The sequence below is a fragment of the Salmo salar genome, chromosome ssa05, assembly GCF_905237065.1.
Source record: "Salmo salar chromosome ssa05, Ssal_v3.1, whole genome shotgun sequence".
NCBI classification, from domain to species: Eukaryota; Metazoa; Chordata; class Actinopteri; order Salmoniformes; family Salmonidae; genus Salmo; species Salmo salar.
Window position 1 is genome coordinate 20703943 of NC_059446.1, and position 26413 is coordinate 20730355.

The 26413-nt window shown below is 40.2% G+C and overlaps 1 protein-coding gene across 3 annotated transcripts; it reads left to right on the forward strand.

Moving 5' to 3' along the window:
* Positions 1-8302: 8302 nt before the first annotated feature.
* Positions 8303-23445, forward strand: LOC106604495 (integrin alpha-6). Of its 3 annotated transcripts, none has more exons than XM_045717973.1 (25): positions 8303-8619; positions 9123-9244; positions 9386-9465; positions 9735-10002; positions 10417-10536; positions 11021-11234; positions 13809-14005; positions 14131-14219; positions 14348-14475; positions 14660-14749; positions 14836-14900; positions 15043-15188; positions 15476-15619; positions 15786-15907; positions 16228-16384; positions 17856-17939; positions 18040-18119; positions 18261-18335; positions 18594-18696; positions 18857-19033; positions 19245-19349; positions 21349-21459; positions 21585-21692; positions 22380-22525; positions 22689-22973. In XM_045717973.1, exons 1-25 carry the CDS (start codon positions 8432-8434, stop codon positions 22786-22788), a joined length of 3219 nt encoding a protein of 1072 aa, XP_045573929.1. In that variant the 5' UTR covers positions 8303-8431; the 3' UTR covers positions 22789-22973. The 3 variants fall into 3 exon arrangements, with proteins under 3 accessions (XP_045573929.1, XP_014054634.1, XP_045573930.1); XM_014199159.2 differs by having other exon boundaries at positions 8304-8619; positions 22380-22505; positions 22814-23445; XM_045717974.1 differs by lacking the exon at positions 8303-8619 and adding an exon at positions 8693-8974.
* Positions 23446-26413: the final 2968 nt, after the last annotated feature.

Consider the following 26413-nt stretch of genomic DNA (forward strand, 5'->3'; position numbering starts at 1 on the left):
TCATGATCAAACAGAACATTAATTCACTCAATGGAAGAAAAGCTATTGTTTTTCGATATGTTTCTCCCCCCAAAATGTTTTAAAATGTTTGTTAGTTCGCTGGATACAGTCCCAAACAATTGTGCATGTCAGCAGTTAACAAAATAGAGCAGTTTCAGTAAACATCTAAAAGTTTGATGATGATTTGTTTTGAATCACGAGATGAATCATCATCATCATCCTCGTCATCATCATCATCATCATCATCATCATCATCATCATCATCATCATCGTCATCATCATCGTCAACACCATCATCATCATCATTATTACATCATTACATCATTATAAAGTAAATGGTTGTAAAGCTAAGGGGCGGTGCTGTAGAGCTGTGTGGGTGGCTGTTTGAGTGAAACAGATGTGGAGGAGAAGCAACCAGTGTAATAGCACAGCCCTTTCGTTATTGATGCATCCTGTTGACAACATCAAAAGAACCTTCCCAGATACATAGATTAGACTGATGCCCTTTGTTCCACAATGAAACACAACTGGTGTTAACTCAATATGAAACAAAACTGGTATTAACCCACCATGACACACAACTGGTATTAACCCACCATGAAACACAACTGGTATTAACCCACCATGAAACACAACTGGTATTAACCCAACTGGAAACACAACTGGTATTAACCCAACGTGAAACACAACTGGTATATTAACCCAATATAAAACACATCTGGTATTAAACCAATATGTATAAAAGAGGTCCAAAGAAGGGAATATATTGATATATTTATCAAAACATATAATAATGATTTATTTTTAGTGAATTTAAAAATAAATAACATACTAGGTCAAAACACTAAAACCCTGCCTTTATTTCACAGAATCTCAACCCCGAACTAGCCTCAACTCAATCACCTCCCCTCAGTGTATGGGAATGGAAAAGGGTTACAGTATACAAGAAAGAATCCATACTGATAGTCAGTTACAAACAGAGTGAGAGAGTCCTGACCCACCCCTAAATGAAGATAGCAATGTGTTATTAATGTCATAGCCTTTATCTCCGCCCATTAGTGGGAGGTACCACTTATGTTCCAAACTAGTGTAGCAAAAAATAGACTAGTCAGTCATCTGCAATACAGAGAGATTATTCCCAGGTTTTATCTGAATATGAATACTTTATTTGCATGGGCATTAAAAAATGGAACAGGTAAAACATAAAACGGTTTGTTGTATTCAATAGAACAAGTACTATTAGTCTCAACATGATGGAGTGGGTGTTTGTTACTAGCTATCGTTAAACTCTTCTGCTGTACTTCAGATATGGCTAGTACATATCTGGTAATGCACACAGGTAGCCTACAATATTGATTCAAATGTGAATAAGTTGTTTAATTAAAGAGTTTGTATCTGAGGCCACAAAGACAACATCACATGCAGTGTTTCCACAGGAGGCTGCTGAGGGGAGGATGGCTAATAGTAATGGCTGGAACGAAGTGAGTGGAATGGCATCAAACACATGGAAACCTGGAACCATGTGTTTGATGTATTTGATACCATTCCACTCATTCTACTCCAGCCATTACCACAAGCCCGTCCTCCACAATGAAGTTGCCACCAACCTCCTGTGGTGGTATGCCCTGTATATAACTAGGTGGTACCATATGTCCTGTATATACATTAACTAGGTGGTACCATATGTCCTGTATATACATTAACTAAGTGTTACCGTATGTCCTGTATATACAGTACCAGTCAAACATTTGGATACACCTACTCATTCCAAGGATTTTCTTTATTGTAGAATAATAGTGAAGACATCAAAACTATGAAATAACACATATGGAATCACATAGTTACCAAAAAAGTGTTAAATAAATCAAAATACATTTTATATTTGAGATTCTTCAAAGTAGGCACCCTTTGCCTTGATGACAGCTTTGCACAAGGTTAATTTGTAGAGGTAAGGGGCTGCTGTTAGTGACCAGTTATGTGTGTGATGATAATCACCCTGTAATTTTCCACTCGGTTTTCGACCGAGCGAGAGAGCGAGACCCACACAGGATGACTGACCTGCAGTTGAGGTCGCACTTAAAAGAACAGGCAGACACATGTGCATTAACAAGACATACCCTCCACTCTGAGCCTGCAAATTTGAAATGGTCTATCTAGTTATTCAAACATTTACAGAACTCCTTTCATTAAAGTTATTTAGGTTGTTTATTAAGTACATCTTACTTTTTTTGTCATTTTAGCAGACGCTCTTATCCAGAGCAACTTACAGTAGTGAATGCATACATTGTTTCCATACTGGTCCCCCATGGGAATCGAACCCACAACCCTGGCGTTGCAAACACCATGCTCTACCAACTGAGCCACATTGGACTACATAACCCTGATATAAATAAGTCAATTTTGCATAAAAAAACACTTCTATTTGATATAATGTTAAAGAACAGCAGATATATTACCCAGGCCTGTTTGACCTCCCCACTAGAGACCATCAGATCTATTACACAGGCCTGTTTGACCTCGCCACTAGAGTCCATCAGATCTATTAACCAGGCCTGTTTAACCTCGCCACTAGAGAACAGCAGACCTAATAATAATTTTTTTATTATTTTTTGATTGAACCTTTGTTTAACTAGGAAAGTCAGTTAAGAACAAATTATTTTTTACAAAGACGGTCTACCCCGGCCAAACCCTAACCCCGACAACGCTGGGCCAATTATGCACCGCCCTACGGGACTCCCAATCACGGCCGGCTGTGATACGCCTGGAATCAAACCAGGGTGTCTGTAGTGACGCCTCAAGCACTGAGGTGCGGTGCCTTAGACCGCTGCGCCATTCGGTAGCCCTTACATGACTATAGTTAGTCCTATATGACTATAGGTAGCCCTATATGACTAGAGTAAGCCTTATTTGACTATAGTTAGCCCTGTATAACTAGAGTTAGCCTTATATGACTAGAGTAGCCCTATATGACTAGAGTAGCCCTATGTGACTATAGTTAGCCCTATATGACTATAGTTAGCCCTATATGACTAGAGTTAGCCCTATGTGACTAGAGTTAGCCCTATGTGACTATAGTTAGCCTTATATGACTGTAGTTATAGTCTACTATAGACTATAGTAGATATATAGGACTATTTGACTAGCCCTATAGTTAAGACCTTTATGACTAGAGTTAACCCTTTGTGACTAGCGTTAGCCCTGTGTGACTATAGTTAGCCTTATATAATAAGAACAAATTGTTATTTACAGTGACGGTCTACCCTGGCCAAACTGTGCACAGTCCAATTTTTATTTTACCAGGCAAGTGAGTTTAGAACAAATTCTTATACACAATGACAGTCTACCCCAGCCAAACCTGGAAGACCCTGGTCCAATTGTGCATCACCCTATGGGACTCCCAAGCACGACCAGAAGTCATGCAGCCTGGATTCGAACCAGGGACTACAGTGATGCCTCTTGCACTGAGAAGCAGTGCCTTAGACCGCTGCGCCACCCAGGAGCCCTATCATGGCACTGTCATGTGTCAGGCTGTTTGTGAGACTGTGTATGTGACACGTTTCAGGTAAGACCCAGATGCAGACAACGTCGAAGTAACAACAGTTTATTAATCCAACAGGGGCAGGCAAAAGACAGGTCAAAGACAGGCAGGGGTCAGTAATCCAGATAGGTGGGGCAAAGGAACAGGACAGCAGGCAGGCTCAATGTCAGGATTGGCAGAGGTCAGTAATACAGATAGCTGGGGCAAAGGTATAGGATGGCAGGCAGGCTCAGGGTCAGGGCAGGCAGAAAAGGTCAACACCGGGAAAACTAGAAAAAAGGAACAAATTGAGAGATAGGAAAAGAGGGGAAAACGCTGCTAGGCTTGACGAAACAAAACTAACTGGCAACAGACAAACTGAGAACACAGGTATAAATACACAGGGGATAATGGGGAAGATGGGCGACACCTGGAGGGAGGTGGAGACAATCACAAAGACTGGTAAAACCATTCAGGGTGTGACAGAATGGGAGTAAGTGATGGAGTATGCAGGATGGAAATAAGTGTCTCTCTGTGTGTGTACCCATGTGCTGGTATTTTTGTGTAAGTAGGTACACATTGGTATGAGTGAGACTGATCATGCATGTGCGTGTCCCTGTATGTTTGCTGTTGGTGTGTAGACCTGTGTGTTTGTGTGTAAGCGTGTGTGCATGTCAAGCATGTTCCAAGGTTGTACATTTTGTTTAAAGTGTAAATATGCAGTTTAAACAGTAACAAAGGGGTCACACCACTACTGAGGGGTATCCTACAAAGCAGGTTTGACGAGTTAGCGAGGTAACTTTGGTCAACTCTGAGTTCATGTCAGGATAGCCAGTCAAATGAAATTGCTCACCTTTTAACCAGGTAAATTTCTAATACAACAAATCCTTCAGAACTAACTTGCTCGGGGTCAGGCTAACTCACGGTGAACTCCACTTACCCTGTATGAAGTGACTGTGCTGCGAGTTGAGGACCAATGAAATCAGATTCCTTCCCTCATGCAAAGATTGCATCATCATCACCTTAATTTGAGGAAGACAATTACTTAAATATTTTATTAATGACATTTCTAATCTCAATAATTTAATTGGATTACTTTCCGTCACTTCTGGATTACTTTCCCCTTTAGGAGGCTTTGAGAAGAAGACAAAACGTATCCATCAAACGCACTTAGTGTGTCATCATACTGGTCTCTGACTTGTGGTCAGACTCGCTCAGTTGGAACAAATGTTAACTTTTTTCAATGCTGAATTGAATGTCATTGAGAAAACAGAAAGGTGTTATTATTTTTTTGCAAACATCTGAACATTTATGAATTTAAAAGTAATCCAAGAAGTAATCATTTTGTTTTTAAAAGTATCTGTAATCTGATTACAATATTTTTGGTTGTAACATAACCGAGTACATTTACCCGTTTTGACATATAATCAGTTACTCCCCAACCCTGTACAGAAGAGAACACGAACTTGACTCATGTGGACTGTATGACCAAGCATCTGTAATGATCTGTAGGGCTTTGTAACATTTCCTTTGTTATTTATCTAAATAAAATAATGTGTGCATTTGTATGAATGTGTGTATACCTGCATGCATGTGTTCATCAACAGTCATAAGGACCAGTCAAAATGAGTCAAACCTTGCTGGCCATTACAATATACTTTTGCTCTTTTGTTTTGCAGCAATGTTGCTGGCATGTTTTGCACGCCCACGCTTGACAAGTGGTGAGCCGGTTCACAGTGGTTTAGCTCCTAGGCTGTGGCGGGCCATCTCTGCACTTTGGACAGACCTCTGAGCTGTTTACTCACAACAGACCTGTCTTCACTGCCTGTGTGGGTAACCACAAGATGCACAGCTATGTTACGGCTGTGAGAGACTATGACAAACAAGCTAATTTTAGCAAACCTGTTAACTTGAGAGTTGTAGGGCCAGCTACACAGACATAGAATAAAGCTTGGAGTGAACCTTGTTCTCACTTAGTACATATCTAACTTTTACCCTCAACAAGTCTTGATCTAATGTAAGTCTGTTTTTTCTTGAAGGCATACTTTTACAGAGTTAGTCAAAGTCCTCTAGGAGTACATCTAAAACATGTTGTTAATGCAGTGTTTAATGCAAACATATGAAAAACTGGTCATGAGGTACCTATACATACCTGTTCATTGATGTATATGACATTGGCATGACATGTATTACACTCAAGATGTGCTTTTCAACTGATATCTGCAGTGTGCTTGGCCTGGTATGGACCATTTACACAGGGAGGCTGTTACAGAAACACTGAACACTGAAAAGCCCAACTTAGTTTCAGCTGCTTGGCCAGGGTGATATGTGTGCTGGGGGAGTGTGATTGGGTTAATCAGTAACTCTCTGAGACTCACCACCTTATTGTGACCTATTTTCAGACAGAGCTGTTTCTATGACTTACCGGATGTAGAGACAGGCTCCCTGTACAAAAAACTCTTTCCAAAGTGCCAGTCCTTTGTATGTCCAAAATTGCACCCTATTCAATTATTGTTGGATAGTGTTATAACATATGGGATTTTTGATGTTTTCAATTATTTCTGGCTTCTGGTTCATCTTCATTTTGAAAAGATTGAAGCACAGAGAGCAGAGGCTTTTTAGATGATCATGGTGATATTGATGATTATGAGGATGAGGATCATGATGATACTGATGATGATCAAAATGATGATGAACTAACATAGAATATGCTGTGAAAGAATGTCATTTTCTGAAATCAAGTCATTATTGCAAACATTGTTAAAGACACTCATAGTTTATGCTAATATGGGGGGGCATTTCATATTTTTTTCAACCAACTTTTAACCTAAATCCAATGACATGGTGACATTTGTTGTTGATTTCACGTTGAATTCACAGTTAGTTGACAGCTCAACCAAATGTAAATCCAAACTACTCGTTGAACTGACCCAGTAGGTAAACCTGAATGTCTTTGTTGAGCCCCAATAAACCCCCCAATAGGTTCCAAAAGTCTTGCTGCTACTTTGTAGAATGTGAATGATATGCAGTTGTGTTTTGCCTAATGCAAACACACAAGTACAGTCAACATCATGTGGAGCTCTCAACAAAATAGAAATCCAGCAAATTATATACAATGGCACATAATTGTTGTTTGTTAGCTGGACTCAAACTCATGTCAGAATGAGTTTGAGTCCAGCTCTCACACCAACAGTGCACTTGGTGTGAGAGCAGGTCTGTTACAGCAAGAAAGAGTAGCCTCTGTAGAATTCACACCTCTAACACCAAAACCACACTGATGTTCAAGTTTCCAGGCATCATTGTTTGTCTCTGGACATGTTTTGTGTTTGTTGGTTTCATTGCGGATGGCTAAAAGACCGCAGTGGAAAATGTTACAGCCCTCTCGTTCTGGAAGCCCTCCCTCCTTATTCAAGCCAAACACAGATAACCTCTTGGTCTTATTCCCCTGAATGTGACCCCTAACCATGTTCGCCATATCCACTGATGTAGCTACTTCTACCCATTATGAAGAATCACTTCGCTATAACTCCACGCTTGCAGGTATTCTCAAACAATAGGATATATTTGACTACAAGGTATTGGCTGAAGAGGGAGTTTGATTCTCCCCACTAGTCCACTCTACTGTTAGTTTTGACAATACTGAGTACAGTTTAGGCCAACACAGCAAGTTGAATTGCATGCACAAAGTCCAGTATGCATGAAGAATATGGTTGGCTGGATTCACTTGTACCTTTCTTTTCAAGTTTCAATTTATTTGAATTTTGAGGGGTCAAGCCTCTCACTACTTTTCCAGCTGATTCCTTTACACTTGCGTGTATAAGGTATTTGTTGTGAAATTGTTAGGTTTGATTACTCGTTGGATATTACTGTATTGTCGGAACTAGAAGCACAAGCATTTCGCTACACTCGCATTAACATCTGCAAACCATGTGTATGTGACAAAGAAATACAATTTGATTTGATTTGATAAAACAGAATGAAACATTAGCTCATGTTAGTAAAGGCATATTTGATGATTTAATTGTTTAATGAGATACAACAGTGAAGGCTAACAAGATCAATTTAATTGGTTGCATAAACCATGACCAATAGACTACAGCGTTTTAGCAGTATGAATAGATTACACCTGAGAGAAAACATTGACGTGGTTCATAATAGTAAGATTCACCACATTGACCTACGTTTTGACTGTGAGACTGGTAAGATAGTTATGTCCTAAACTAGTGAAACAGCGACATCTGGTGAAAGACTACCAGAGCATCATCATGTAAAATGTTCCTTCCCTGATGCTGTATCAATTGTAATGTCATTGACAGAAATGTGACCATGTTCACTTTACACCCCTCTGTTATGTCTTACATTGTAACATGTGCTTTGTATTGTTCCTTACTCATTGAATAACTACAAAAACACATCTACAGTCAAGATCAAGTTTCACTACTTTAGACAAGTAAGAGCTGTTATCATGACAGTGATCATGACAGTGAGCAGCTACATATTGTACACTCTGTCCTTTTAGCCATTTCTCATGGACTTGCACACCTTTCCATTTAGTATTATCAAGTGATCAACACTGTACAGTACAGTATCACTGGTTTGCCGCTGTGAACACACCCACCAGACTTTTGATCCAAGGGTGTGAAGTTCTTCATGTCCTTAGAATGGAACAAGGTAAATATTAACAAAAGCAATCAAACCATAAACATGTGAAATGCTTGAGTTTTTTTTAGATAAATTCCCCTTGCACCACACCCTGTCTGTCAACTCCTGCAGAAAACACTGTATACTGCAGCCAGTGCCGAGTCACATCCCATTTCTGTAGTGTTGCCCTCCCATTCGGCTTCACAACACGAGGACACCACAGAAGAAGCTATTGGGTTAGCTAGACCAGAGAGTTGTACCAACAACACCAACATGACAATTCAATGGTGGGGCCTCCTACTGGACCGGTGGTTTCTTTTGGCCTGCCTACCATTTCACATCTCAGCTTTCAATCTGGACACGGACACAAAGCATGTTCTGAGGAAAAATGGTGATCCGGGAAGCCTGTTTGGATTCTCCCTGGCACTGCACCAACAACTGAATCCTGTCAATAAGAAACTGTGAGTTGACCTCTTGTAAGAAATGATTAACAGTGTCCCATACATACTATTATCTGACCTTGCTGGTCATATATGAACTTATTTGTGTGTCCTCTATCCTGTCTGATTACCCATCTGTCTGATATAAGTACACGATATGAACTGAGAAACAATCTGGGCTTAATGTCTACTCTTAATCTCTAGCCGGTACAGCCAGAAGAGAATGGGCCACCTCTCTGAGCATGGTTCCTTTCTAGGTTTCATACTCAGTTCATTCTAGGGAGTTTTTCCTGGACTCTCTGTTTTCACGTCTGCTTTGCTTGCTCTTTGGGGTCTAGGCCGGAAAACTGTAAAGCACTTCATGACAACTGCTGATGTAAAAAGGGTTTTATAAAATAATATTGATTGATTGATTGATACAACTCAGACCAGCAGTGACAAAGTTGTTTTTAGTTTGAATATTTATTGTAGAGCTGCATGTGAATTTTACATCAATGTACAACACTGTGATTTATTTTTCCTAGATTGCTGGTTGGAGCACCACGTGCCAAGTCATTTATCAAAGCTGAAGTTACGGGAGGAATCTACCAGTGTGAGCTCACCACTGAATCTAAGAGCTGTGAGCGTGTCAAGCTTGACAACGATGGTTTGTTTGTTTCCACTCACGTGTAATAGGTTTTTGTGTGTTTGATTGCTGTTAAGAAAATATGTGTGATTTTGTTAATGTGTGTTTAACATTAATGTGCGTGAACGCTAACTTTTGTGTTCGAAAACGAATGTTCCCCAGAGTTTCTTAAAAGCAATGATGTCAAAGACCAATGGATGGGTGTACGAGTGACAAGCCAAGGCCCTGGTCAAAGCGTTATGGTATGGTATATACTGTGTACTTTAATCTTTGAATTGCCATTTGTTGACAATAATAAACTTATATTGTTTTTTGTTTTGTTTTGTAATAAACTTATATGGTTTTTGTTTTGTTTTTAATTCAAGGAATTTAATTGACTCGGATAGGACAACATTTCAGGGTTTCAGTGAAGTTAGCAAAAGAGCACATTTTCATTTTAAATCAAACCCCTTTGTTTATGACTTAGAATTCCTTACGTCTGAAAGAATTTCTATCATTCTCCCCACCACAGACCTGCGCACATCGATACCAGGAGTGGAGCACCAATCCTGACACCCCTAACCTCGTATTCGGTCAGTGCTATATCCTGGGGGAGGATCTCCACAAGAGTGATGCCCATAGAATCTGGAGGAGGGTGATCTGTGATGACAGAAAACACATCAAGGATAAGCCTAAGAATCCTGATTGGTTCGGATACTGTCAACAAGGTCATTCTGCCACCTTCGCCAAGGACAACACATCTCTGCTGTTTGGAGGCCCCGGAGCGTACCAGTGGAAAGGTACATGTTTTGAATTGGGAGATACTTTTAGAATGGGTTTCATCTTGTTAATGGAAAAATCTGATGCACTGAAGTATGATATGTATCTGATATGTATGAGACATGGTATTCATATACTGTATGTTTGGGACATTCAAACACACTTGCAGTCAGTACACACTGCACTGATATTGGAATGAGCTGTCGATGTCAATGCAACAGATCAGACCTAGTTTTGTCTTGAAAAGCCCCGACAGGTTGAAACATTTTGACAATCTCAATTATAGATTCTTTCTTTTCATTTTTACCTTGGATTTATGCCTGTTTAAGGACCCTGGTGTCCACAGCATTTAATTAAAATTAATTCAAAACAACTTCATTTATTCCCAAGGGTCAATTATTCACATAATTCTCTTGTCCATCTGCCTGTCACAGGAATTGTGAGAATGGAGTCCCTAGACAACCTTGAAGTGTCAAATGAAGAGCCCCGTGAAACTGGGGATGTGGACAGACTTGACCGTGACCTCATCCCTCTCCTTAACAACAGTTATCTAGGTCAGTTTAGCTGGATAGAGCTTTCTTCATCCTCTATTCAATCCATTCAATCACACTGAAAGGAAAACACAGAAGTGCTTGGTTTTGTGGTAAATTTCATCAATACTCTTGTTCAGTTTTTTATACTGTTGGTGTAAGTAATGCAGTAATGATGCTTTACTCTCTTAAAAATGTAAAGAATGGCATGTTTCGTATTTATTCATACTATTTATTTACACATTTTGGGAATTACATCTCCCTTTCCCATAGACTTGGACCCTTGTACATAATTTACATTTTAGTAATTTAGCAGACGCTCTTATCCAGAGCGACTTAATTGACTCGGATGAGTGCATCCATTTTCATACTTGTTCCCCGTGGGAATCAAACCGACAACCCTGGTGTTGCAAGCACCATGCTCTAACAACTGAGCAAAACAGGGCCCCCTGTTCATCGTGGTAGCACTGCAGTTGCTAACATTGAGTAATTGCTGTCTTTTTTCCAGGGTTCTCAATCGACTCTGGAATGGCCCTCACCAAGAAGGGCCAGCTGACTATAGTGTCTGGGGCACCACGAGGCGGTTTCAGTGGGGAGGTGGCATTTCTGAAGAAAGACCCATTGGCTGAAAGAAGTCTATCTGTGGAAAACATTCTTAAAGGCCCAGGCCTGGCCTCCTCCTTTGGCTACGACATAGCCGTGGTGGACCTCAACGCTGATGGGTACAGATTTCAGCCAGTTGCTTTGTCACAATTATCTCCCCTTCCTCCCGAAATGTGCATTGTTCACTTCCTTTCAATGATTTGAAAGGAAATTACTGGTATACGAAATATGGTGGAAAGTCTCACTAGCCGTGCCTCCACCAATTCAATGCTTTAAAGAGATTCTCCGGTACATTCTCCGGGTTCATAGTTCTGAAAGTAGTGGTCCATCAGTGGTCCCCTGAAAATTGCCTACTAAGTCACATATCAGCAATGATGTGCACCACATCATTGCTCTCTCTCTCTCGCTCTGCTGTTTGTGCATCTTGCTAGCTGTCACTCAAATGGTGAGGGGCTGAAGCTCAATGACTAGAATTGCTAGGGGGCTGGCCCATGTGGGGGAAAATGTTGGGAAAATGGTGCAGCACAGCTTCCAGAAAAACAGTTTCTTTCAAACTAGGGAGTTTGTGGTGAATTGAGGTGACAGTAACTCTGCTCATACATTATGCATGTATGAACTACACATGGACACATCCAGCCCAATGTAGGAGGTTTAGTCGCCAAAGTTCCGGAGCATGTCTTTAAGATTTGTGGGAGCAAGTGACCAAGTGCACATTTCAGAAGAGAAGCGATATTATTGTGATGCACGCTTTGTATACAGTAGGTCTTGTTAAAGGCCCAGTTCAGTCAAAAATGAGATTCTTCTGTGTTTTATATACAATATTTTCCACACTGTGAGGTTGGAATAATATTGTGAAAATTATGATAATGTCCTTTTAGTGTAAGAGCTGTTTGAAAAGACAACCTGGAATTTCAGGCTGTTTTCTTGGGATGGAGTTTTGGCCTCACCTGACATCACCAGGGGGTAAATTGGTTGATAGACCATCCTGCCAATAAAAGCTAGTTTTCAGATTTCCCTCCCCACTCAGACCACTCCCAGACAGACTGAGCAAAATTGTTGCTTGAGAAATTGCTCTTTGCTAAGAAGCTATTTTTGTTTCTTTTACCCATTTTAATTGAAAACAATCACAGTAAGATACTTACAGTGCCTTCAGAAAGTATTCACAACCTTGCCATTGTGTTGTGTACAAAGGCCTGAATTTAAAATTCTTCCGGACAAACTAAACACCTTCTTTGCCCACTTTGAGGATAATAAAGTGCCACCGACACGACCCGCTACCAAAGACTGTGGGCTCTCCTTCTCCGTGGCCGACCTGAGTAAGACATTTAAACGTGTTAACCCTCGCAAGGCTGTCAGCCCAGACGGCATCCCTAGCCGCATCCTCAAAGCATGCGCAGACCAGCTGGCTGGTGTGTTTACGGACATATTCAATCTCTCCTCTCCCAGTTTGCTGTTAAAGAGACTGAAAAATAGGTACTATGTCAAGGCCAACAGACTGTTAAACAGCCATCACTAACTCAGTGAGGCTACTGCCTACATACAGACTTGAAATCTTTGGCCAATTTAATAAATGGATCACTAGTCATTTTAATAATGCTACTTTAATAATGTTTACATATCTTGCATTACTCATCTCATATGTATATACTGTATTTTATACCATCTATTGCATCTTGCCAATGCAGCTCGGCCATTGCTCATCCATATTGATGAGCAATCCATACTGTACACGCATATAGTGGCGTACAGCAGGTCAGCCATCAGGGGGAGACTCGTCGAGGCCTGGTGGCAGACGGAGTCTACATCACGAGGCAATGGCTTCCTCTGCTGAACGTGCCAGGTCTCGACGGGCTCTCCGGCCAGGACAAATTGGGACTGATTGTGGTTGGTGGGTAATCAAGGGCTGATTGCTCACCAGCTGTACGAGTCCCATAAAGCTGCCAGAAGGGAAGCACACAAGAGAAGGGACGGGGGGAAAAAAAGGTGACTTCCGTATAGTTGGAGACAGTTCCCGAGCTAAAAGGATGGAGTTCAGTTTTTGTGTCGACAGGATACAGCAAGACCCAGAGCCCAGAAGACGGTATCCCGGAGAGGGTCTCATGGGGGAGACCTATCCTTTTCTTTTGATTTATTATTTAAACAAACACCCTTGAAACCGAGCTAATTCTTGACCAAACCCCCTGGTCTGCCACTATATATATATATATATATATATATATATATATATATATACAGTTTTGACTTAAATCGTCTTGAAAATCCATGGAAAGACATGAAAATGGATGTCTAGCAGTGATCATCAACCAACTTGACAGAGCTTGAAGAATTTTAAAAAGTATGTTCAAATATTGTACAGTCCAGGTGTGCAAAGCTCTTAGAGACTTACCCAGAAAGACTCACAGCTGTAATTACTGCCAAAGGTGCATCTACAAAGTATTGACTCAGGGGTGTGAATACGTATGTAAATTATGGAGTATTGTGTGTAGATGGGTGAGAAAAATATTTAATCAATAAGACAGCAAAATGTGGAATAAGTCAAGGGGTATGAATACTTTCTGAAGGCACTGTAATTGTTACCCAGAAATGATTTGATATTGACATAAAAACATCTGTATTGGACCGTTAATGTGGGAGAACCAGCAGTAGTATGTATTGTATGTAATTCTGTTGGTCGGGTATTTTGGGAATTGCAGGTGGGACGACCTTGCTGTGGGGGCACCCGAGTTTTTCTTAAAAGAAGGGGTGGTCGGAGGGGCAGTGTACATCTACATCAACAACAGGGGAAGACAGTGGGAGAAGATTGAGCCTGTCAGGCTGGATGGTAACAAAGACTCCATGTTCGGTCTCGCAGTTGAGAACATTGGAGACGTCAATCAGGACGGTTATGAAGGTTGGCTGAGGTTTCTTCATTACTTTCAGAGGAGTTAACTTAAACTTTTCTCTCGACTTTGGGAACATCTTAGCGACCCATCTCCCTCATAAATTCAGACCTTAACTTCATTTTTTACTTGACAGATATTGCTGTGGGGGCTCCCTATGATGGTGTAGGTCGAGTGTACCTTTACTATGGCTCCTCAGGTGGAATCCACAAAAAGACAGCACAGGTGGGAGCCTTTACATTAAACTGGAACACCTGCATCTGAGTGATGACCACCCCAATCTCTCAATAAAGTTTGAAGAATGTTTAACACAAACTACATTTTGTCACAAACAGTATCTCTTGTCATTATAGATTATAACAGCCGAATCGTATAATATAAGACAATTTGGATTTTCTCTGACTGGCAAAATAGACATGGATGGCAATCATTACCCTGACTTGGCTGTTGGATCACTCTCAGATTCCATATTTGTCTACAGGTAACTTTGCCTTGATTACATCATATCAGTGTTCCTCAATCTTAGTCCTGAGAGAACACACAGGATTTATAGGATATCCTTTAGTTTCAACACACCTGATTCAAGTATATTCTACTACTCATCATCAAGTTTTGAACTTGGTAGTGTCCACTGGTCATTTTGATTTACTTGGATTTGCTTACAGGGCAAGGCCAGTAGTCAATATCAGAGAGGACTTACAAATCACCCCAAGTACAATCAACATGATGGCAGAGCGCTGTGACAAACCCAATTGGTAAGACTTTCAAGAAACAACATATAAACAAATATCAATACACTGCCGTAATGAAACCCAACATATTTTTGTCCACATTTGCATAGTACTTTCAAGGCATTTGCATGCTTTACCTACACAGCACAGCCGCCATCCTACAACCCCAGACTGAGTAAGTTCACTAGCTTCAGCCCCTTAAATGACCATGCCCTGGTACTGCTGAGATTGAGGCTGTCCTAATATGGACACCATACTCTTGACCCTTTGTGTACACTGTGCTTCAGGAACTTATGCAATGCGTTCTCTTCCTATAGCTATCAATTATGCCTTCGAGGCTGACGCTGAGACGAGGAAACAGAGGCGTTCCTCCAGGATGCAGTTTCTGGGTCAGTCCCAGGGAGTCCTGGAGCTAGCAGGGCAGGGCAAAGAGAAGTGCACTGAGACCCAACTCAAACTATTGGTAGTGACTCTGCATTTTTCCATCTCGTCACAACTGTAGTCTTAATTCAGTGGTTCATGAAGAAATCAAAGTGTGTCTTCCTCCAAATAGACTAGGGTCAAGGGTCAGCCATGGGTCATAAGACAACAACACACTTTGTTTGTAAAGCCACTATTTCCTCGATCATGAAAATACCAAATGAAAATACTATTGGGCATTAACATTGATTTTGTTTGGTAAGATTGATGCAGCAACTATACATTTGATCATCACCTTTACAATACATTCTGCATCTCCATCTGTTCAAGGGTGATATCAAGGACAGACTACACAGCATCCCCATCTCTGTCTCTGTGTCCTTACTGAATGACAGTAAGACAGAGAGCAAGAGTCCCCTGCCTGCACTTACTCCAATACTCAGCATCTATGAGCAGAGTACAGCCACCTCAGAGGTAAACGTGTGTGTGTGTGTGTGTGTGTGTGTGTGTGTGTGTGTGTGTGTGTGTGTGTGTGTGTGTGGAGATGTGTGAGAGAGGACGTGTGAGAGAGAGGAGGTATAAGCCTAGTAGTTATGAAACAGTTATTGTGAGACTTAAGAACTAAATTCTACTTTTTCAGGTTATCTTCATAAATAAAGGTTGTGGGAGTGATAACATTTGCCAAAGTAACTTGGAGCTACAGTACAGGTTCTGTTCCAGACCAAAACTACTGGGTCAAGATGTATTCACCCCACTGCCCAGGTAGAAACGAAATGTGTGATTAGAATTTTACCCAGAAGTCCCTCTTGACTACCTTCAACTTATTGTGTATTCGGTTACATGAACCCTGAATGCAGGGGTCGCTGGTGGGTGGAGATATAGGAGGACACACTCATTGTAAAGACTGGGTTAGAATAAATGGAAAGATATCACAAAAATAAATGGTTTCCATGTGTTTGATACCTTTCATTCCAGTCATTGCAATAAGCATGTCCTCCTATCTCCGCCAACCAGCCTCCTCTGCTCTATATGGCTGTTGTCAACGTAGTGCTTTGGTAATGATAAGGCTCATGTCTTTCTAGTGAAAGAGGTATTCCAGTAATCTCTGCTGGAGATGAAGACATAGCTTTGGAGGTCAATGTGACCAATAGGGAGGGTGATGATGCCCATCAGAGTCATCTGGTCATCAAACTCCCTGACTCTCTTTCATTCTCATCATTATACGTCAACCACATTTCAGTAAGTCACTGGCCTTCGCCGTTCCATACATTTTTGGTAAAATCATTGTACAGTATACTGTTGCCTTTGATTGGAAGTCCTATATTAGTTGGGTGTGTTTGTCTGTCTGTTTGTGGGAAATTGTTCTGTGTTTAGCCTTGTGCCTTGCCAGACTGTCAGTGGATCGGTCGTTCTCTTGTTTGTTGTTTTTGTGTTCATTTTGATTTAATAAATGTTCAAAATGAACAAACACAGTCCTGCTGCATTTTGGTCCTCCTTCACCGACGATAACCGTGACAAAATATGACCCCCCATCTTGATTTCTGAAGTTAAACATCACCAATACCGTAATTGTTCCAGGGTAATAAATAGGTACACTATATATACAAAAGTTTGTGGACACCCCTTCAAATTAGTGGATTTGGCTATTTCAGCCGCACCCGTTGCTTACAGGTCCAATTTCTGCCCTGCTAGAACTGCCCCTGTCAACCGTAAGTGTTGTTATTGTGAAGTGGAAACGTCTAAGAGCAACAACAGCTCGGCCGCGAAGTGATAGGCCACATAAGCTGTCAGAACGGGATTGGCGAGTGCTGAAGGGCACAGCGCATAAAAATCGTCTGTCGTCACTTGCAACACTCACTACCAAGTTCAAAACTGCCTCTGGAAGCATCGTCAGCACAATAACTGTTTGTCGGGAGTTTCATGAAATGGGTTTCCATGGCTAAACAGCTGCGCAAAAGCCTAAGATCACCATGAATTTGGAGCACTGGAAACATGTTCTCTGGAGAGATGAATCACGCTTCACCATCTGGTAGTCCGATGGACGAATCTGGGTTTGGCAGATGCCAAGAGAATGCTACCTGCCAACTGTAGAGTTTGGTGGAGGACTAATGGTCTTTGGCTGTTTTTCATGGTTCAGGCTAGACCCCTTAGTTCCAAAGAAGGGAAATAACGCTACAGCATACAGTGACATTCTAGACGATTCTGGGCTTCTAACTTTGTGGCAACAGTTTGGGGAAGGCCCTTTCCTGTTTCAGCATGACAATGCCCCCATGCTTGAAGCATAGATAAATGGTTTGTCAAGATTGGTGTGGAAGAACTTGACTGGCCTGCACAGATCCCTGACCTCAACCCCATCGAACACCTTTGGGATGAATTGGAACGCCGACTGCGAGCCAGGCCTAATCGCCCAACTTCAGTGCCCGACCTCACTAATTCTCTTGTGGCTGAATGGAGCAAGTATCCGCAGCAATGTTCCTACATCTAGTGGAAAGCCTTCCCAGAAGAGTGGGCTGTTATAGCAGCAAAGTTTGAACCAACTCCATATTAATGCCCATGATATTGGAATAAGATGTTCGACGAGCAGGGGTCCACATACTTTTGGTCATGTAGTGTATATTTTTACATCACTGCCTATAGTTTCATTAAATTATCAGCTGCTATCATATGACTTAAAAGTCTGGCTCCCTCATTGGATATGTTGACCCTACAGGAAGTACTAGTGAAGTGCAACCCCAATGACAATGGTACACTGACAGACTGTGAACTGGGAAACCCATTCAAAAGAGATGCTGAAGTGAGTAGTCATTTTGTGTATGTCTAAGAAATTTATTTTTTCTATGATACCACAATTGAATAGTTGTCCATTGTAAGTAAGAGACATTTGTGTCCCTTAGGTTACTTTTTATGTAATATTGTCCACGTCCCGCATCTCGCTGAGCACAACTGATGTAAATGTTACCTTGCAGCTTGAAACGTAAGTATAACAGTGCACATATCTTTTGTTAGAGGACCCATTAGATCTGGGTAATAAATGTAACATTTGAGTCTGTCTCTTTCGTATGCTCTACACCAGTCACACACAGATTATTCTAACAGAGTAGTCTTTTGGTTGCAGGACAAGCATGCAGAAGATACAAGCAAGTGAAGCAAAGGCCAAAGTAGTTTTTGAGCTGCACCTACACGTATTTGGGTGGGTGTATGGACATGGTATTTGTTCTGCTGTTACCTTAACCCACTCTTTTAGTTAACATATTTGAAGAGCTCCTGTCATGAAAATATAGTTTGTGTCATAAATTACAACCTATTCAATATTTAGTGCACTATTTTTGACCAGAGCACTATGGGACCTTATTAAAAGTAGTGCATTACATAGGGAATAGAGTGACATTTGGGACGTAACCTTAATGTGGTGACGGAATTAAGGTTTATGAGATGTGTTTGTTCTCAGACTGGCCAGGCCCTCCCAGGTCAGCTTTGGAGGAGCTGTAAAGGGAGAGAGTGCCATGAAATCAGAGGACGATATTGGAACCCTTGTGGAGTATGAATTCAGGGTGCGCTCAATGATTTGTGGTTCAAAATTCGATTGTTCCCTGGTGATTATTGAAATTCCATATGCCTTTGCACGCTGCTCTGCACTGGGCGTATAAAATGTTCCCCCGTAATATATGCTTAAATACATCTATTTGTCAATCTATTTGTCAACTTTAACAGATATGGAATTTGGGCAGGCCACTGAAATCCTTTGCCAATGCGTCGCTGAATATCTACTGGCCCAAGGAGAACGCAGTGGGTAAATGGCTGCTGTACCTGGTGCAGATCCACAGTGAAGGCATACAGAATGTTCCCTGCTCTCCACTAAAGGAGATCAGTCCAATCCAACATATAAAGGTAAATTCCTCTGAGCATCAATTCTGAGGTAATATTGATAGGTTACTGAATCTTGAGTGAATCTCTTTCACAAATGCTCTTTTTTGCGAGTGGTGTAGTAACCAATGATTTATATGCATTATCATTCACACAATTGGCACAAGTTGCCTATGTTGTCTGTTTGTAAGATGTAGTTAATGCACATCTTCCTAATTATGATATTTAACTCTAGGGCTCCCGTGATATTTCAAGAAAAAGACGAGCTACACATCAGGAAGCGTTCTCATCTGAGGATGGATTCTCTTTCCTGTCAAAGAAAAGAAAATACAAAACTCTGGTAAGAGAAAATACATTTGAAGCAACTATCATGTGTTTAACCCACTAGAGTCGATTGACGCACTGGCGTGTCAATCTAAATTGCATAACAAAGAAAATCCCCATCAAAATCCTACAATTTAAGAGATAGAGATATCTGTTTTTTGCATAGGATACGTCTCAATCCACCGCATCTGCCAGTGTCACACTTACACATCTGCGGTGAAAGGTGGCAAAGCTAGAGCAGTGTTTGTCAGACCATGAGACATCCTGAAAATCGGTATTCTCACAAAAACGTATGTAGCATCCAAACGGTTTGACATACAAACTATTATGGAAAGGGGAGAATCTCACGAACCTGATGGTGTTCTACATTTTGCTCTACGACCCCCACAAGTGTCTGGAGACTCGTCTGAAGTTGGTTCAGCCGATCAACTAACTTCTGTCTGTAGCGGCCAAACAGTTTGGGCTATACACTAATATGATCAATCTATGGACCGCTGAGGCTCTCATGAACACAATGGAGTTCTCCCTTTTGCTCTACGACCAACACAAGTGTCACGGAACTTGTCTGAAGGTAAACGGTACTGGTTCAAAAAACACATTTAAGTATGAAGGCATAGCCACAGGAAGTAGGGGTGCTGAGGGTGCTGCAGCACCCCCTGACAAATCAGAAGAAAAAATATATATATACTGTATATATATATAGATATATTTTTTTTTTACAAAAGTAGTGCATTGGGCCTTTACTGGTCTTTTATTAACGGAGCGATATAGACATCTGTAGCATCTCCACTTTGGTAAAAAATGTAGTTGTATACCTTAGAACAGTGTCTTGCAGGATTAAACAGATGGAATTGAAAGAGTTGTTTCACTGTTCCTTTCTCTGCGATTGTCATTCTAATGATATCCAGAAAGAACAAAAACCTACCCTCAAACATTTACATCAAAAGATGCAAAGTTATGGGAAAAGACCCAATACATCCACATCAGATGTAATATTTTTATTGATCAAATAACATGGAAAACAACCACTTTTTGTGCAGTACTAATTTACCATCCTTACAAACCACTTAATGTAATTGTGCATTACTGTGTTGTACTGTAGGTTGGTCATCTGCTAGGTTTGTGCCTGTAGACTTTCCATCACCATGAAGACAAACTATTTACAATAGAGTAATTGAGTACATTGAGACATCAAGTGGTTTGTGACGAAGTGATGTGGTTCAGGTGGTAGAGCACAGTGTTTGTAATGCTAGAGTTGTGGGTTTGAATCCCAAGGGTGACCTGTATGAAAATGTATGCACTCACTACTGTAAGTTGCTCTAGCTAAGAGTGTCTAGTAAAAGGATTGAATAGACCATTTCAGTTTCCACATAGAAAAAAGTTGCAAAGTCGCAAAGTATTTCAATGAACTGGAAAACATGTATCAAGCAAGTATTTTTATTTTCCACAAGTATTATCAGATTAACTGTTTTGTACAGATAATTATCAGACTCAAGTTACTCAAATACACTTAGTTTACATTTTTTCACAAAAGTAGTACACTGGGCCTTTACTAGTACTGTATTAGCAGACCAATAGAATTAGCGGACCAATATAGGGCGGGCAACATTTAAAAAATGAGGAAAGAATCACAGCACCCCCACCCCCAAACTACTTTACGTGGCTATGTATGAAGGTAGCTTAATGCCTACCCACAAAAATTTGTAGAATGTGTAAAAATATATATTTCCAGATTTTTTTTATTTTTCCTAGGTTTAGGACAAACAGTTCAAAACCTTGTTTTCTTATGATTTCTTATTTGACTGTCCTTTTTCCCATTTATGAATGTGTTATTTAAAGCGTTTCTATACCTAAAGGCGTCCTAAAATGAGTTATAAAATGATCCATAGTATGACCATCTTAAAACATGTCAGCTTAGCAGCCCCCCCCCCCATCTATGATTCTAAATAATTACATTTTTCTTTTGTTTTTGCGATGTCATTGCTGAGTGGAGACTTGTATTTTCTTTCTTGCAGACATGTTCAGACGAGTTGAAATGTGTAGAGATACGGTGCCCTCTGCTGGGTTTGGACAGTACTGCAGTGGTGTTTCTACAAGCTCGCCTTTGGAACAGTACTTTCCTTGAGGTGCCTATTTCCCTTATGTTTGTTACTACAGATTCTTCATGTACATAACACCTCATTCTGTTGCATAGACATCGTGCCGTCCAGTTTCAGTGAAGTTTCTCTATTCTCTGCGTATCCCATCATAGGACTACAGTTCATTAAACTACCTGGACATTGTGCTGGATGCCACTCTCAGCTTGACAGACTCTACAGAGAATATTGAGCTAAGGAAGACAGAAAAATCTGGAACCCAGGTACAATACATGCTTATGATTGTTTATTTAGAAATATAATGATGGCCTATGTGTTCAAATAGCTAAATGATCCATAGTATGACTATCTTAAAACAATTCCACAGGTCAGCTTAGAAATGTAATGAGCTTAGAAATGTAAATGGAATAAGAAGTTTACCTTTACTATTTTTCCCTGCCACTGAAGGATACCTGATCCATCTTCAGAGGACTGCATTATTGTTCTTTAGAGTTGAAATAGTTTTCAACTATTATTATTTACTTAACTGGTTGTTTTGTAGCATATTTTTTCATAAATATCTGTATGGAATAGCCTTCCATACTTAGTGACTAATCCTGTAATCTAAATTTGTTGTTTTTGGTTTGGTTGAAATTGGTCTACTAATCTACAATCACAGATCAATACAGTGTGGCTGATGTAATTGCCACTGCCAATTTAACCACACACACTCTCTCAAACTGTGCAGCATACAAACACTCTCGCCAGTACTTCTGTGGCTCTTTTCAAGAATGTCATGTGTTCATCGACTCAGCTAAATACTGTAAAGTACCTTCAGTTTGATGGCTTGATGGAGTGTTTGCTGTCTCAGCTAAATACTGTAAAGTACCTTCATTTTAATGGCTTGATGGAGTGTTTGCTGTCTCAACTAAATGCTGTAAAGCACCTTCAGTTTGATGGTGTGTTTGCAGGTGAGGCTGACAGTGTTCCCTGAGAGGAAGGCTGCCATCTGGGCTAAGGTCGCATGGTGGGTCATCTTCCTCTCAGTAATGGTAGGACTGCTACTGCTGGCTCTGCTCGGTTTTCTGCTGTGGAAGGTAACGCGATGTATAAAACACACCGTGGAAGGTTGGTGGGAAGAGCTAAAGAGGGACGGGCTCATTGTAACGGCTTAAATGGAACGCAAACGCTTCAAAAATGGAAACCACATGTTTGACTCTGTTCCATTTATTCCGTTCCATTATTATGTTACAATGAGCCCGTCCTCCTATAGCTCCTCCCACCAGCCTCCTCTGGTGGAATCCAAATATTGATATGAATATTGAAACTTCTGTGAGAACCTTTATTTTGTGTTTGTGTGCTTACCCCGGCTACAAATAAAGTTGTCTATTTGATCCTATTGTAGTGCATCAAGTACCCTGTGGCTAAGAAGTACCACGTCATGCATAAGAACACAGAGGAACGTCACCTCATTAGAGGAGACTCATCTTTGGGTCCAACTGCATAGGCACAGAGAATTTTATACACTTCAATGATATAATTAATTGAACAGAATAGTGAAAAGCTCATTTTAAGATTGTGTATGTACACAAATGTTTACAAGTTTAGCACCTCTTGTGAAACGTCTTAAACGTACATAAAATGTCATGGTTTTCAGTTGTTTTTTAAATTACGTGTTTGTTTTAATGGTTGTATTGATGTCATACTGTACCTGTGAATCTGTGTCTATGACTGCCATGTGGATATTAATACAAATGTGAGCTTGAACATTAAATCCACTGGTAGCAAGAATAAAGTTACCAGAATAGACTTGAATTCTGAAAACAGTAAAAATGTATTTACAGACACAATGTTTTCCTGACAGTTTAATGAAACAGAGTAATCTATTTCCCAAAATTGTTACATCTTAAAGTTGTACTATCCTTTTACAGTAATGGAATGTGGTATCTTATATGGGAGTGTTGATATGAGGTCATAGTAGTTCCACTAACAGATGAGAAACCAAACGTTTTTTGAATAAAAACAAATCACCATCCAGTGACCACTCATTAATTTTGAATTGTGCACTTTGATAGTGTCACGTTTGTCATATGATGAAGGAGACCAAGGCGCAGCGTGTGTATCATTCTACATTTTATTATAACTGTGAAATGATGCAAGACATACAAATAAACTACTAAACAAAATAACCAACCGTGACGAAGAGGTGAACCATACACTACCTCAAAATAATCTCCCACAAAACCTAGTGGGAAAAACAACAACTTACATATGATCCCCAGTTAGAGACAACGATAACCAGCTGCCTCTAATTGGGAATCATACAAAAGCCCAACATAGAAAAAAGAAACTAGAACCAACATAGAAATACATAAACTAGACAAAAAAACATAGAAAAAAGAAACTAGAACCAACATAGAAATACATAAACTAGACAAAACCCCCAACATAGAAAAAAGAAACTAGAACCAACATAGGAATAAATAAACTAGACAAAACCCCCTGTCACCTACTCTACCATAGAAAATAAAAGCTTTCTATGGTCAGGACGTGACAGATAGTCAAAGCATCTATCATCATTGAATTTAATAATGATGCTTCATTAAATAAACAGACAAAATCCATATTTAGACCTGGCATACATCACCACTCCCACACAGACTTACTATCCTAACGTACAAGGTTAAGAACCTTAGTAAAGATACTGGGCTCCCGAGTGGCACAGTGGTCTAAGACACTGCAGCTCAGTGCAAGAGGTGTCACTGCAGTACTTGGTTTGAATCCAGGCTGCATCACATCTTTCCGTGGTTGGGTGGCACACAATTGGCCCAGTGTCGTCCGGGTTTGGCCGGGGTAGGCCGCCATTGTAAAATAAGAATTTGTTCTTAACCTTAACCTGTCCCACCCTAATCAACAGCCAGAATCGCGTCGCTAAATGCAAAACCTCATAAATGCTATAACTTCAATTTCTCAAACATATGACTATTTTACACCGTTTTATAGATCCACCTCTCCTGAATCGAACCACGTTGTCCGATTTCAAAAAGGCTTTACAGCAAAAGCAAAACATTAGATTATGTCAGCAGAGTACCCAGACAGAAATAATCACACAGCCATTTTCAAAGCAACGGGAGCATCACAAATACCCAAAACACAGCTAAATGCAGCACTAACCTTTGACAACCTTCATCAGATGACACTCCTAGGACATCATGTTACACAACACATGCCTTTTTTGTTCGATAAAGTTCATATTTATATATAAAAACAGCATTTTACATCGGCGCATGACGTTCAGAAAAAACTTTTCCCTCAAATGCTTCCGATGATCAGCGCTACAATTTACAAAATTACTATTCGAAAACATTGTTAAAATGTAATATTGTCATTCAAAGACTTATAGATTAACATGTCTTGAATGCCATCTCTTTGCCAGATTTAAAAATAACTTTACTGGGAAATCACACTTTGCAATAAACGACGTGGTATGCCCAGAAAAAAAGTCTAGGCTATTAAATGTTGGAGCCATCTTGGAACGATCAACCATCAAAAATACTATTGTAAATAATCCCTTACCTTTGATTATCTTTATCAGAAGGCACTTCTAGGGATCCCAGGTCCATAACAAATGTAGTTTTGTTCAAAAAAGTTAATAATTTATGTCCCAATAGTGTTAGCGCGCTCCGAAGGCTAGTGAAAATGTACCGTGTGCGTCTGACTTGTCGTCAGGAATGAGCAAAAAATATATATTTAAGTTCATTCGAACATGTCAAACATTGTATAACATAAATCTTTAGGGGCTTTTTCAACCAGGGCTTCAATAATATTCCATTGGGACGGTTGCATTGTCTTTCAAAACGTTTCGAAACGGGAGAGTACCCATGGGCGCCGACGTCACAATGGTAATGGCCCATCCCCTGTGACCAAGGTAAACATCCTCTCTTTCAGTCACTTTTGATAGTAGCAGGCTCAAACCACTTTGTAAAGACTGGTGACATCTAGTGGAAGCCATAGGAAGTGCTAAATGAATCGCAAGCCCCTGTGTGTTTCAATGGCAAATGTTTGAAGTGATATCCACACACCAGATTTCAGTTTCCTGTCAGGATTTGTCTCAGGGTTTTGACCTGCCATATGAGTTCTGTTATACTCACAGACACCATTCAAACAGTTTTAAAAACTTTAGGGTGTTTTCTATCCAAATCAAACAATTATATGCATATTCTAGTTACTGGGCAGGAGTAGTAACCAGATTAAATCGGGTACGTTTTTTTATCCGGCCGTGCAAATACTGCCAGCTAGCCCTAACCGGTTCTGACTTGCCTAGTTAAATAAAATAAAAAATACAATTCCCTCAAACAAGGGATGCTGCAATTGGTCATTCAACAAAAAAAGTGTGCTTGAATGTTCTCAATACATTCTTATTGTATTAACCATCTTTACTTTATTACTTTATTACACTTATCTCTCCTCTCTTTTTATACACTTTCATTACCTTTCCCTTTTCTTCAACCTCTCGTCTCTTTTTAAATCAAGACAATCTGTCTCTTTTGAATCAAGTCGATCTGTCTCTACTTTGTAGAGCTTTTTATTTTATTAAAACCTCTTCAGCGTCTCATCCCGTCAGCGGGATCAAAATCCAGCGAAAAATCATATCGCCATTAGCATAACAAAATTTAATAATTTGAAAAAAAATATATATAAATAAAAAATCCGGTTTATAGATACACCTCTCCTGAATCGACCCACGTCGTCCGATTTCAAAAAGGTTTAACAGGAAAAGCAAATCATTAGATTATGTTAGAGGAGTCCATCGTAAGAAGCAGCAACATAGCCATTTTCCCGACCAACCACATGCATCACAAATAACCAAAAAACAGCTAAATGCAGCACTAACCTTTTACAAACTTCATCAGATGATACACCTAGGACATCATGTTACACAATGCATGCATTCTTTTGTTCAATAAAGTTCATATTTATATATGAAAACAGCATTTTACATCGG